General features: G+C 40.0%; 1 protein-coding gene across 1 annotated transcript in view; it reads left to right on the top strand.

Moving 5' to 3' along the window:
• The window catches only part of actr2a (actin related protein 2a), a 37,853-nt gene that overhangs the window by 19,991 nt on the left and 4,012 nt on the right, over positions 1–13,850 (top strand). Inside the window, exons 4-8 of the mRNA XM_072265434.1 lie at positions 421–493; positions 2,045–2,181; positions 8,377–8,526; positions 11,691–11,836; positions 12,068–12,200. Of these exons, the coding sequence (XP_072121535.1) occupies positions 421–493; positions 2,045–2,181; positions 8,377–8,526; positions 11,691–11,836; positions 12,068–12,200 (639 nt within the window). The remainder of the gene's footprint in view (positions 1–420; positions 494–2,044; positions 2,182–8,376; positions 8,527–11,690; positions 11,837–12,067; positions 12,201–13,850) is intronic.

The raw sequence follows: 13,850 nt of genomic DNA on the forward strand, positions 1-13,850 counted from the left end.
CAAGTGTGATGCAAGCTTATGATGAACTGGGTGGGACCTGTGGCCTGATTCTCCAGTGAGTGACTGTTGGAGCTCTGGCCCAAGACAGCAGAACATCTGCGATTTGGGAAAATCTACTTGAAGTTGAGGTCAATGTTTGTTAGTAAGTTGTTCAGAATTCCTTGTGCCTCAGTTTGGAGTCTACATATAGTTGACAATTTCTTGAATACAAATTTTCTTCCCCACCTCACCTCTGCAGTTCAAATGTGCTTTCAGAGCCTGTTGACTATCCAATGTGCTCCGAAAGCAGTCCTCTCCCATTGTTCAACTGATGGCTATTTGATATTAAACAACAGAATAAAAGGATCTACTTGTATGTGGGTATATTATACTGCCTTTGTTTAACATGTAAAGGTAAAAAGGCTGTTTTCTTTGTTTCAGGTCATGTTTGAGACATACCAGTTTAATGGTGTATACATTGCCATTCAGGCAGTGCTGACGTTGTATGCTCAAGGTACGTACACCTCTGATGAAATGCTAAACATTAATTAGTCAATTTAAAGCTCGTGATGAGAGGGAATTTTGTTAATATATTGTGCTCCTTTATCCTTCCAGAATTTAGTTTAAAAGCATCAAATTGCTATCTCAAAAATTGTGTGCTGTTGGTAAATGCAATGACAGACTTGGACTGCGAGGCCAAGTGATTTTACCTTTGAATTGAGTTGTATGCAAGAATGTTCATGTTGATATAAGTGTGAGGACTTTAGAAAACTCTTCCTGGGGTTGGATGGAACTTAAAAGTTTGTTCTTGGAACGGGGTTTAAACAAATTTTTGTAAGAATTTTATAGATGAGAAAAACCTTCTGGTGACTTGAATAAACAAAAGTTACAGTAACTTTTAGCTAAAAATCTCGATGCAGGAAGGGAAAGATTATTGGCCATCAGCATCCATAACACTATTTGAAATGCTGCTGGTTTCATAAATGTTTGAGTTACTTATGCAGGATTGAAAAACTTTCAGGATATTTGCAAAGGGAGTTCTGGCACTATCAATACAACCCTTTTAAGAATCCTGTATGCCTTTGTGCTGCTAGTTTTTAGTTTGCACAAAAGTGAAGTGAAATTTAATATCAATGAATAAGAGAACTCTGTGTGGTGAAGTTTCTTCTATTGGTATGAGGGAAGCAAAATGCAAATAGGTCTAAGGTTTCTGAAACAGGAGGGACACAAGACTAGTTATTTGTGGGGTTTGAGTGAGGATTGTAAATGTGCTGTATAGAGTAATGTGAAGAAAATAGATCTGCAACAGGAGATCTGTGTTTTTAAAAGGTATGAATTTATCAACTCAAATAATGAATGACAAGCTACCAAGGAAGAAATAAAGTGGTTTTTGTTGGAAATGAGAAGTTTCATCTTGTAGTCTGAGCCAGGAGGAAGTGAGCACTTTGTTTCAAATTGCCAGGTTTAGCTAAGGTTGTTTGGAGTTACGAATCATGGTTTGTGAAATTGGATAGACTCTGTGAGGGAGAAATGTTCCTCTATAGATGGATGGAGTCAAAATTTGAAGCTGAAGATGAGAGGGGTAGAAGGTGGTTTTTGAAAATCTTTGCCAATATTGTCAAGGTATTGACATCTATTAAAGGGTGAGCAATTTTGGGTTCTGGGGAAGCAGCTGTATTTGTGAGATCTTTATCTGACCATAGAAGCAATTGCATAAAGCCCCTTGGAGATGAATGGGAGTGGTTTCCAATAGCAGTCTATCTACACCCTCAGTTTACTTGCAGTATGAAGATAGCTTCAGCTTGTGCAGTATGCTGTTGACTACCCAAATGAAGGATGAAAACGAGAAAGGTAAATCGTTTAGTCCATAAGCTTATTCTTCTTAATCATATCAACACTGATTAGTGACTCTAGTTTGAATAAATCCTTCTTTGTAAATTAATCCTTAAGAGTTTAAGCCTTGTATTGCTAAGTAACCTACTGCATCTAAGTGCTTCCAAAGCATATTTGTGTAAATTCACAGATGTAATCTCTGAGTCATTCTTGGACTCTTTCTTCCCTCCAGGTTTACTAACTGGTGTGGTTGTGGACTCGGGTGATGGTGTGACACACATCTGCCCCGTTTACGAAGGATTTTCATTGCCCCATCTAACAAGGAGACTTGATATTGCAGGCAGGGACATCACCCGATACCTCATTAAGGTGACAAAAAGAGTTTGATTGCATTGTTTGCCTTGAAGTTAAAGAGCCTGTCATTTGTTTATTTTCTGACCTTGTTCTTATTGCATATGCTTGCAAACTTTCTGGCGTACTGCAGAAGCAACAGACCATCAATCAGGCATGAGTCAGTTGTGGCTAGAATAAGCACCTGTGGAACACAGTAGTTTCAAGTCCCAAGTTCAGCAATTCAGACCAATGCTTCTGGTCATTCATTGTTTTAAATAATGTAGATGTGAGGTCATTTAGTTCTTAAAGTTTGTGCTGGCTTTTGGCACAATATCATCAGTTCTCTTGCCCTTTTATTTCTCTGCAAGCTCTTTTCCATGCCCTTCAAATCCACCTTGATGCTAACACTCTAATGCAATTGGAGTGATTTAGTGGCCATTTATATTTTTGGGGCTATTTTTTGTGTGACACTTTTACTGTTATCTTGTACGTGCTTGCTGTCTTACATGTTGTATGTGCCTTGTGCTGTGTGACTCTTGGTACTATTTTGCACTGTGGCCCCGGGGTAATGTTGTTTCCCTTGGCTGTATTCATGGGTATGTATGTTTGGTTAAATGACAATTAAACTTGAACCTGAATTTAATTGCCAGCCAGCAGTATGTGGGAATGAACCAGAACACGGAGAGCAGTGGGGGTTGGAACTTGTGCAATCACAGGGACAATGTGCAAACTCCATACATGGAGTTGTACCACCAAAGGTTTGTGATATGTGTTATATCTTATGGAGAAGCACTCATTCTCTTGTTAATTAAAGAGTGTCACACCACAATCCCTGTTTTTTAAAAAAAAGATGATAAGTTATGAGATCTTTTAACTCACTTGAAACTTTGCCTGACGAAGGGTCTCGGCCTGAAACGTCAGTCCTGACGAAGGGTCTTGGCCTGAAACGTCAACTGCACCTCTTCCTAGAGATGCTGCCTGGCCTGCTGCGTTCACCAGCAACTTTTATGTGTGTTGCTGAAACTTTGCCTATCCTGTTGAAGCCCTGGAAGCATTCTTCATTTAGACTATTGTTTTGCCTGCCTTGCACCTGTAGCTTCAAATCTTAAAGGACCAGCTGGGACTTGGCCATATGACGTGGATATACAGTAAACTTTGAATTAGAAGTTGCATAAAATTGGCGACAGAGTCCATTTAGCCCAATAATGTTCATACTCTATTTAAGCCAATGTGCATTCCTCTATAACTAACACTATCTACATAAATTAGTACCCTTTCTTGTGTTTATCTAGCTTGTTCTTGATTCCTTCTATACAATTCATCTTGGTAGTTCCCTGTGGTAGCAGGTCCCATATTGTTTTTTGGTGGAAAAAGTTGCTTCTGCATTTTGTGTCTTGGTCACTCTTGAATTGATGTCATCATAATACTCTTTTATTTAGTTTTGTTTTGACAAATTTGTAAATGTCTACTCTTCATCTGCAAATTTAATAACTAAATGCTAGAATCACCACATCACTGAAAGCTGGTAATAAGGCTTTTGTTATAGTGCTTCAGGCAAGCTAACAGAACGGAATGGTCAATTCCTTATTGTTAAATTCATTTGTACATTTGTGATATTGTAGGTCTGAAATATGATGGTGTCATGGTCCTGTTGCAATACCAACCACCCTTTAACCTTTACATACAGTTTTTTCTCATTAGGAAAGCTGTGCACAGATTTTTCCCATTGGGAAAGCTATTTGCCTCATCACTTCTGTGCTAGATTGTTGCAGAGCAGGCTAGGCAGTGTTCTCTGCTTTTCCCTTAACCCTACAACTTTCCTTCAAATAGAAACATAGAAAATAGGTGCAGGAGTAGGCCATTCGGCCCTTCGAGCCTGCACCGCCATTTATTATGATCATGGCTGATCATCCAACTCAGAACCCTGCCCCAGCCTTCCCTCCATACCCCCTGACCCCCGTAGCCACAAGGGCCATATCTAACTCCCTCTTAAATATAGCCAATGAACTGGCCTCAACTGTTTCCTGTGGCAGAGAATTCCACAGATTCACCACTCTCTGTGTGAAGAGGTTTTTCCTAATCTCGGTCCTAAAAGGCTTCCCCTTTATCCTCAAACTGTGACCCCTCGTTCTGGACTTCCCCAACATTGGGAACAATCTTTCTGCATCTAGCCTGTCCAATCCCTTTAGGATTTTATACGTTTCAATCAGATCCCCCCTCAGTCTTCTAAATTCCAACGAGTACAAGCCCAGTTCATCCATTCTTTCTTCATATGAAAGCCCTGCCATCCCAGGAATCAATCTGGTGAACCTTCTTTGTACTCCCTCTATGGCAAGGATGTCTTTCCTCAGATTAGGGGACCAAAACTGCACACAATACTCCAGGTGTGGTCTCACCAAGGCCTTGTACAACTGCAGTAGTACCTCCCTGCTCCTGTACTCGAATCCTCTTGCTATAAATGCCAGCATACCATTCGCCTTTTTCACCGCCTGCTGTACCTGCATGCCCACTTTCAATGACTGGTGTATAATGACACCCAGGACTTCACTTTTCTCCTTTGAAACTCCAATTAAGCATTCAATGTACAGCACAGGAACATACCATTCGGTGCACCATGTTACCAAATTGAACTCTCCCCATCTGTCTGAAAATAGTTTGTATCCCCCTTTTCCCCGCGTCTGTCATATCTGCCTCTACCACCTCTCAGGGAAATTGCAAATATTCTTTGAACTACCCCCTCCCACCTTGAACCAATGCCTTCTAGTATACAAACATAGATAGGATAGACAGTTAATCTCTTCCCCCTAGAAAACAGGCCAACTGCCTACCTTGTGTCCCTGATAATTCTGTGTACTTCCATCATGTGGCCTCTGGTGCTCCAGAGAGAACAGTTGGAGTTTGTCTATTTTCTTGTAACTCAAAGTGCAGTTAAGGCACCATCTCACTGACTCACAAACAAGAGAAAATCTGCAGATGCTGGAAATCAAAGTAATATACACAAAATTTTGGAGGAACTCAGACCAGGCAGCACCTATTGAAAAGAGTAAACCGTCCAAGTTTTGAGCTGAGATTCTTCAACAGATCCTGAAGAAGAGTCTTGGCCGGAAACGTCAACTGAATATTCATTTCCATGGATGCTGCCTGGCCTGCTGAGTTTCTCCAGTATTTTGTGTGTTACTAACATCTTGCTGAGCCTCTTCTGCACCCACTTCAGTGTCTCCATGACCGTGTGGTGACCAGAACTGCACACAATACTCCATATGTGGCCTAAACAACATCATGTATGGCTACACTGTGACCTCCTAACTCTTGTGGCTACCAATCAAAAAATACAAGAGTTTGGAGGTCTAATTGGACAAACTATTGACCTCAATTTTGATGAGTCTTTTTGAAACGTCAGTTTTGAAAATCTATGTAGAAGAGATCTATCATATTCTCTCTATCACTGTTCTGTGACATAATTTAAAAAAAATAATTTGGATTAGTAAAACCTGATTTTTTTTTTGCCTGTAACAAATCTGTGTTGACTAAGAAATCTGATCCATTGCCAATAACCTCCCTGAGCTGTAGGCATCATTCTCAGGCTGTGAGTATACTTCAGCTCAAGTTTCCTGGCCTATCATTTATTTCCAGCTGGATGGGGGCTGAAGAAATTTTCATTTTTTGTCCTCTGTACCTGGATATTTGACAAATTTTCCATTGATTTTTCCCTGGTTGTTCCAGTGAGCATTATTCTTGTCTATGATCTTCATCTGACCCTTTCATGTTAACCTTTACTCAATATCTTCCTTCACATTGTCAAATAAGAAATTCATCAATGTGAATCGTAGCTTGCTTTCTCTTTACAATTCTCTCAAGCTTGTCCTCTCTCTCCTAAAATCATAGACAAAGATTCTACAGACTTAAAGGATATAATTGTCTGCTGAGTTCCTCCAGCATTTTGTTTCACTGAATTTTCAGCATCTGCAGAATCTCTTGTCTTTATAATTGGGTCTGTGCCTATTTCTTGTATTTTTAGGATAACCATGGACAATGTTTCCCATAGCTAGTTGTCATTTCTTCTCCTTGGAGTACAATCACAATATGTTTCCCAGGTTTTCACCCATTTGTTTCTGGGAGCTCCAGCCTCTCTTGTACTATTCAGTTCCATCACCAGGCAGGACAGCAGTGCCACCTGGTGTCACAGGGTAGAAATGCAGGAATGCTGCATTTATTTCTTGAAGGTTTAGTTTTTTGGAGACTTGTGCCTTAGTAGTTGCAATATATGGGGGAAAGAATCTTGAACAAAGTCAAAAAGGGAAAAAAATACTACTATTGAACCTGTTAATCATTTCTCCTTTTATTGCATTGTTACACTTAAAAGTAATGATGGATATTAAGTATACTGTGAATTGCAAATCTGGTGACATGATCTGTTCTTGTATTTTCTGATCATAAATTTGGACAATTTTCATTGTTATGAAAATGAATCTTTCCTTAAACCCGAACACTGCTTGCAAGATCTCCTCAGCTGAGAAGGCTTTGGTTGATTTCTAAACTAAATTGGTCCCAATTAGCCTTGTGCTACTAACTATTGCAAAGTTTCACATGAGTTCCAGTTTTCTGTGTCTTTGTCATGGGCACTTGTCTTTGTTTAGCTTTCGATGAGATGGACTCTTGGCCTTAAAATCTACCACATGTTGTAGCATGAATCTTATTGTCTGCGTGCACTGCACTTCGTAACTGTAACATTTTATTATACGTTGTGTTTTCTGTTATATTACCTTAATGCACTGGTGTAAATCAAATGGTCTGGATGAATGGTGTGCAAAACAATGACACCTCAATACATCAGATAATAAACCAATCCTATAATTAACTTCATTTTGGATATTGATTATATTTCATTGATTCTGCAAATAGTGGATTCCAGACACATCAGGTCCAGTACATTTGGCCCAATTAAATGGCTGTCCCAGTTAGCTAAAGTTTCATGGTATTAGTTAAACAGGTACATAAGAAATGATGTATTTAAATACAGAACAAATTAGAGCACTACCAATGCCATTACAGTACTATAATACTGTATATTAGTTCCTAAAAGTTAACGATGGAGGACTTTATCTAGTGTACATTGCCATTAATGGGTTGTTCAGAGATGGATAGCACCTCTGGTGATGGGGCTTGTCACGTTCGTACTGGGGGTAGCTCACTCATCTTTGGTTCCCACACACTCAGCTTTCACCTGTGGCTCCAAATAGCTATTTGTGTGTAGCAGTGGCCATATCTCGCTACACAACTTTGACAGGCCGGTGAGGGTAGCTGGTGGATCTCACCCTGGTGAAATAGGGATTTGCCTGTCCTAGCATGTAAACTCACCTTCAGCAGACTGGGTGAATGAGATCAACATTAAGGTCCAATGGCCAAAAAGGTAGTTCTGCAATATTTCATGAAGAGTGAAGGGTATAATGAGGCACAGAAGAAGTCATAGTTATCCACTGCAACTCAGGAAGTACCCAGTTTGTGACGACTGTTCATACTGCTGGACCTGGACTTCTGAGGTAAAGAGAGTGGAGCTGTCCCATGCAACGGCTTTTCCACTTTTAAAATCTCTCCCACACAGGTTTCACTGTAATCATCGGATACGGTGGACAGCCACGCTGCTGTGTTCTTCTGACTATAAATGAACAAAATTGGTGCAGGTAATGAACTGTCTTCATACAAAGTTGCTGAAGTAGTGAAATTGTTTCATTTTCACTCAGCCTTTTCTGGCATCTCCATGTCTGAATGCTTGAAACCTGTGAGCAAAACAGTTTTGAATTGTCTTACAGCTTATTTCTTGCCAGTTATTGGTGCCAAAAGTCTCTGCTTTTTGAACACAAACACACTCAACGGATGCTATTTGAAGACTTGTTTCCTGTAAGCACGGTGTGGTGTCTAACGGCCACACAAGTTCACATGACTGACTCAGGCTCGAAATTGTAAGGCAGTAGTCTCCTGTCCCAATTAAGTGGCATAGTATCCCAAATAAATGAAGGGAATCCTGGCTATTTTGCGATTAATTTTTGTCCTTTAAGAGTTATCTCAAATAAGCAGCTAGATCAATTAACCGATGGACTAATTAACCAGAATCCACTGTTTCGCATTAGGTGCCAATCCTCATGGGCCGTGAGTCTTTGACAAGTGCATTCTAATTTTGCTTTGAATGCTCTGCATTTGGCCCTTAATGTTATCTTGGCCCTTCTTTTTCAGTTACTTCTCCTGCGGGGATATGCTTTCAATCACTCGGCTGACTTTGAAACTGTCCGCATGATGAAGGAAAAGCTGTGTTATGTGGGGTACAACATCGAACAGGAACAGAAACTAGCACTGGAAACCACTGTTTTAGTGGAATCCTACACGGTGAGTCTCCCATTTGATTGGGTTATGGAGTTTGTGTAAATGTATGCATCCTGTAATCTATATTATAATTGAGTGTGTGTTTAACAACCAATAAAACCTGTAACTGGCTGAAACGTGGCCTGCCTGCCTTGGTGCATTTATACAAAAAATTCAGCTTTGTCTTTTAAGTTCTGGACTTTATATTTCTCCATGTATCCCATAAGACATGGGAGTAGATTTAGGCCACAGCCCATCGAACTTGCCCCACCATTCCATGGCTGATTTATTGTCTCTCTCAAACCCCATTCACCTGCCTTCTCCCCACAACCTTTGACACCCCATCTAATCAAGAACCTACCAACCTCTGCTTTAAGTACACTCAATGACTTGGCTTCCACAGGTGTCTGTGGCAATTAATTCAGATTTGCCATGCTGTTCTAAATGGACATCCCTCTGTTCTGAGGCTGTGCAATAGTTTGATCTAAAACCAGTGTATTTATGCCTAGGGCTACAATGGGATGAGGGAGGAGTTGGCTAGCGTAGACTGGGAACACAGGCTATAGCTGGGCAGTAAAGGAACAGTGGAAGACTTCTGGAGGTTTTTCCCGGTACTCAACCAGTGTGTTCTGGTTAAAAGCAAGGACAGTGAGGGTGAGGATAGCCAGCCTTGGATAACTAAGGGAATAAAGGAAACCTTCAAACTAAAGGCTGATGCATAGAAAGTGACCAAGAATAGTGGGAAACTGGAAGATTGGGAAAACTTAAAATAGCAAAGAGCCACTAAGCAAGCAATAAAGAAAGGGAGCATGGGTTATGAAAGTAAACTAGCACAGAATATAAAATAAAACGAACACAAGTCCCTTGGAAGAGAAAAAGGGAGGAACTTATAATGGGTAATACAGAAATGGCCGAGTCTTTGAGCAACAGTTTTGTATAGGTCTTCATGGTGGAGGCACCTGCAGCAGGCAAAAGAGAAATGTTATGGATGCGATAGGAGGTGAGGGCCTTGATGCTGTCGTTAAAGAGGCAGAGCTGATTAGTTTATGTCCCCTGGTCCTGATATGATGAGTCAGGAGTACGGAGAAATGTAAGTTGTAGTAAAGGTGCTTGTGATAATTTAGCAGAATTTTCTGGAATCTGGTCTGGTACCAGCGGGTTGGAAGACTGTGAACATCAAGTCACTTTTATATTTTTTTAAAAAAAAGGCAAAAGGTTATTGTAGTTGGAAAAATGCTTGAAGTTATCATTACGAAAGAAATGAGACATCTGGATAGAAGGCAAATGCAGCATAGATTCAGGAAGTTTAACAAACTTACTGGAGTTTTTTGTTATAAGTGCAAAAAAACTAAGGGGAGCATCGGTTAGGATTTCTGGAAGGTATTCAATAAAGGTGCCACATTAAAGAGTCATTCAAAATATAACGATGCATTGAGTTGGGGGTAGTGTATTGGCATGAATGAAGGATTAGTTAACCAACAGGAAGGCAGAGAGTCGTGATAAATGAACACTTCTCTGGTTGGCAGTCAGTAGTGAGCAGGGTACTGTAGGGGTCGATGTGGGCATGTAACTGTTGAAGATATGTACAAACCATTTGGAAGATGGGACTGAGTATAGCTTATCTATTTGCTGTTTACACTCAATTAAGTGGAAAAGCAAATTGGTCAGAGAGTGTGGAGTCTGCAGAAAGATGTAGGTTAAAGGACTGGGCAGGGGTGTGACTGCAGTACAGTGTAAGGTCATCCACTTTGGGAAGAAAAATAGAAGATTGATTATTATTTAAATGGTGAAAGATTGTAGCAGGTTCAGAGTCTTGAGTGCTTGTGCATAAATCAAGTAAGGTTGGTTGACCTTTGAGGAGAGATTGAATTCTTGCTAGAATTCACAAGAAGGAAGGGGATCTGGTAGAACAGAAAATTGTGAATGGGAGTGAGATGAAAGCAGCAGAGATGTTTCCACTGATAAGCAAGACTAGAACTAGGGGGCCTAGTTTCAAGATTTGGGAGAGTAGATTTAGGACAGAAATGAGGAAGAATTGCTTTTCACAGTAGTGAACCTGTGGGATTCTGTGCCCAAGGAAGCAGTGGAGGCTACCTCATAAAATGTATTTAAGATACAGGGAGATAATTTGCTTTGTAGGGAAATTGAGAGTTATAAGGAAAAGTTAGATTGGTGTTCAGCTATAATCTGATAGAATGGCAGAGCAATCTCAATGGGCCAGATGACCCACTCTTCTTTTATGTTCTTGTGTTTTCCCAAGTTGATTTTTTTCCCATATTTCTTGTTCATAGTTCATCCTTTATCTTAAATGTATCTCCTGGTTTCCATATCTTCTCACAATCTTACATCGGTTACAACATAAACTGGAGGCAGGAGAGAAGCTACTCACTGTTATATAGATCCTTAATTTTGTGCCCATGGTAATAAATTGCATTTCCTGCCCCTCCAGCATGGCTTTCCATTCCCCACTGTGGATTATCAAAGCAAAGGAAGGCAATGAAGTTCATCACATTGCCTTGAAGGCAGGATCGTGACTTTGTCCTATGATGTTGCTTGGTGAACAATTTGCCACAAGCTTTATCCAAGAGAGTGATTTCTTATCAAACTTTCAGTTAATTTCCTGCTGGTAGTAAATTTGTTTTACATATGCCACTGAGAGTTCCTTGGTCTAATTTGGGTAACTCCTCTATTTATGCAAGCATTAACTTGCATGTGGATATGGATCTAAGGGTGTGTCCAGTGGTTATCTATATGTGCACTGTAAAACACATAAATAGGATAGGATGGAGGGCTGTCATTGTAGCTGGATCCAATCCTACCTGTGGTCCTTCAATACCTCCACGTTTGCCTTCTATCAGCATTCATTAGCTACTGGGTTATTGTGGTTTGGTTTCTGAAGGTGTATGAAGAGAAGAATACTTTCTGTGTGAGTTGCTTTCTGTGAAATGTCTCTGTTCTATTGAACACAGTGATCTTGCATCTGGGCACATTAAACATGGAACAGTACAGCACTGGAACAGTGATGTCTGTGCTTATCTGAACAAAATCCCATCTGCCTGCATGTAACCTATATCCTCTGTTCCCTGCCTGAACCCCAATTAACCAGGCCTTTGGAGAACAGTTTCATCTTTATAGATCTGTATGTACTATATTTCTGGATTTGAATTTTTAAAGCAAAAATTCTTCAGCTTCCAGATGGTCGGGTCATAAAAGTTGGAGGAGAGCGTTTTGAAGCTGCAGAAGCCCTGTTTCAGCCTCACCTCATTAATGTTGAGGGTGTTGGAGTTGCTGAGTTGCTTTTCAATACCATTCAGGCTGCGGATATTGATACCAGGTATGTGGCAAAAGTGCTGTTGAAACTTTTGCTCTTTTTAAAAAAACAATTACTAATTTCTGAGTGAAGGCTTCAGATAGTGACTTGTTTTCCAAAGAAGATGCATTTAGGTCTGCTCTTTCCATTTTAAAATTACAGTTTTAGCTAACTTGTAAGCTATTTATCTGTTCAGCCCAAGAGAATTTTTCAGTTTGTTGTAATGATTAATTTCCTACTGTAATTCTTTCCCAGATCGGAATTCTACAAACACATTGTCCTCTCAGGTGGCTCCACCATGTATCCTGGCTTACCTTCACGCCTGGAGCGTGAACTGAAACAGCTGTACCTTGAACGTGTACTGAAAGGAGATGTTGAGAAGCTTTCTGTAAGTCTGACTGTGGTTACAAGTTTCACTATTCTGAGAACTTTATTCAGAGAAAGGAAGTACCTTAATATCTCTCAAACCTTGAATTTGAAGAATTACTCATATCCCGTTTTTTCCAGTTGTACTTCCTACTGTGAATATTTGATTGTCCAAATTCTGGTCTGCATTGAAGTTATTTTCCTTGATGGCAAATAAACCTATAATCACTTGCATAAATATTACCCAAGTCTGCAGTCCTCATTTGCCCTAGACTTTGCTCGGTCATTCCAAAATTTAATGGCGGCTTCGTTGGCAATGGTGCCTTCAGCTCTGAGCCCTATGCACCTCCCTCATTTTCAGATGTTCAATCCTTTTGAAATGATGGCCATTTAGTTTAATCTATGCATTTGGCTCAATGTTATATTTGTTTCTGTTCAGCTTTGAAGCATGAATGATGTGCTGCAATCAGTCCCTACTCTTGTTTGCCTTTTTATGGATAAGATGCTCAAGCCCCTGAATCCCTCTGGCGTTCTCTTGCAAAATCTTCATTTTGCACCTCATTGTTCGTATTCAAGTGCATTCTCAATGCATACCCTTTGGACTCTGTCTTTAGTTTCCTCTTTAAACTTCACATATGATGACTTGTACTGCAATGCCGCTCATAAGTTACTTCTGCATGTTCCGTATGCATATTGGAATGGTTCCAAAACAAAACACTTGGTACTTTTATTCTGATTGTGATTAAAAGTGCAGAGCATTGAATCCATATCTGATATTTCTGTAAACATTTTGGTTTGTGAGTCAGAGTAATGGACAGGCACACTTTACACTGGATTTCAGTCTACAGAAATTTTTTCAGCAGAGGGCGCTAAGTATTCTGCACACAGCCAGTGTTTGGTGAAAGGTGATGGGATAAAGACGTGCTGAAAGTATTGAGCTGGAAATTATTTGTGCCTTTCCTGTATTCAGATTGTTGTTAGTGCATATTTGGGGGAATTTCACAGCAGTTGCAATACTGTATTTTTTTGTAAGAACATGATGTAAGAAGTAGAAACAAACAATCGAGTCTGTTGTTATTCATAAAGATCAATGCAGATATTTTGGTGCCATTTTGCTAGATGTATTCTACTTCCCCTCAGTTCCTTAAAAGTCTATTGTCTTAATGATACTCAATGACTTAGCCTTGTTGGCCTGCTTGGGTAGAGAATTGCAAAGGCTGGTCACCCACTGCTTGGAGGAATTTCTCCTCACCCAATTATGAGTGGTTGATCCATTATTTGGAAGCTGGTCCATGGTTCTCTGACCCTGGCCAGGGGAAGGAAGCATCAGTCCTGCATCTACCTTTCAGAAGTTTCAGTGAGTTCACATCTCTACTAATCTCATCATTATGTAGTCTCTGTCTGCTGAATCTCTCGTAAAATATCCAAAAATTAGTCTGAAGAACCTTGAAAACAGTCCTGTACTATAATAGGATTGGATGAAGTCAGTGTGGATTTTTGAAAGGGAAATGGTGTCTTAAAATTGAGCTTGTAACCTGCAGATTTTGGAAGTTTGTAAATGGTGATCTTAAGTGCTATGCATGAAACACATATTTGAATGCAAATGGTTTGTCTATCAGAACTTGGAGTAGGGAGTCTAGATTCCCTATAACAAATAAGCTCTTTGTATCCT

This window comes from Mobula birostris, chromosome 8 (genome assembly GCF_030028105.1).
Source record: "Mobula birostris isolate sMobBir1 chromosome 8, sMobBir1.hap1, whole genome shotgun sequence".
NCBI classification, from domain to species: domain Eukaryota; kingdom Metazoa; phylum Chordata; class Chondrichthyes; order Myliobatiformes; family Myliobatidae; genus Mobula; species Mobula birostris.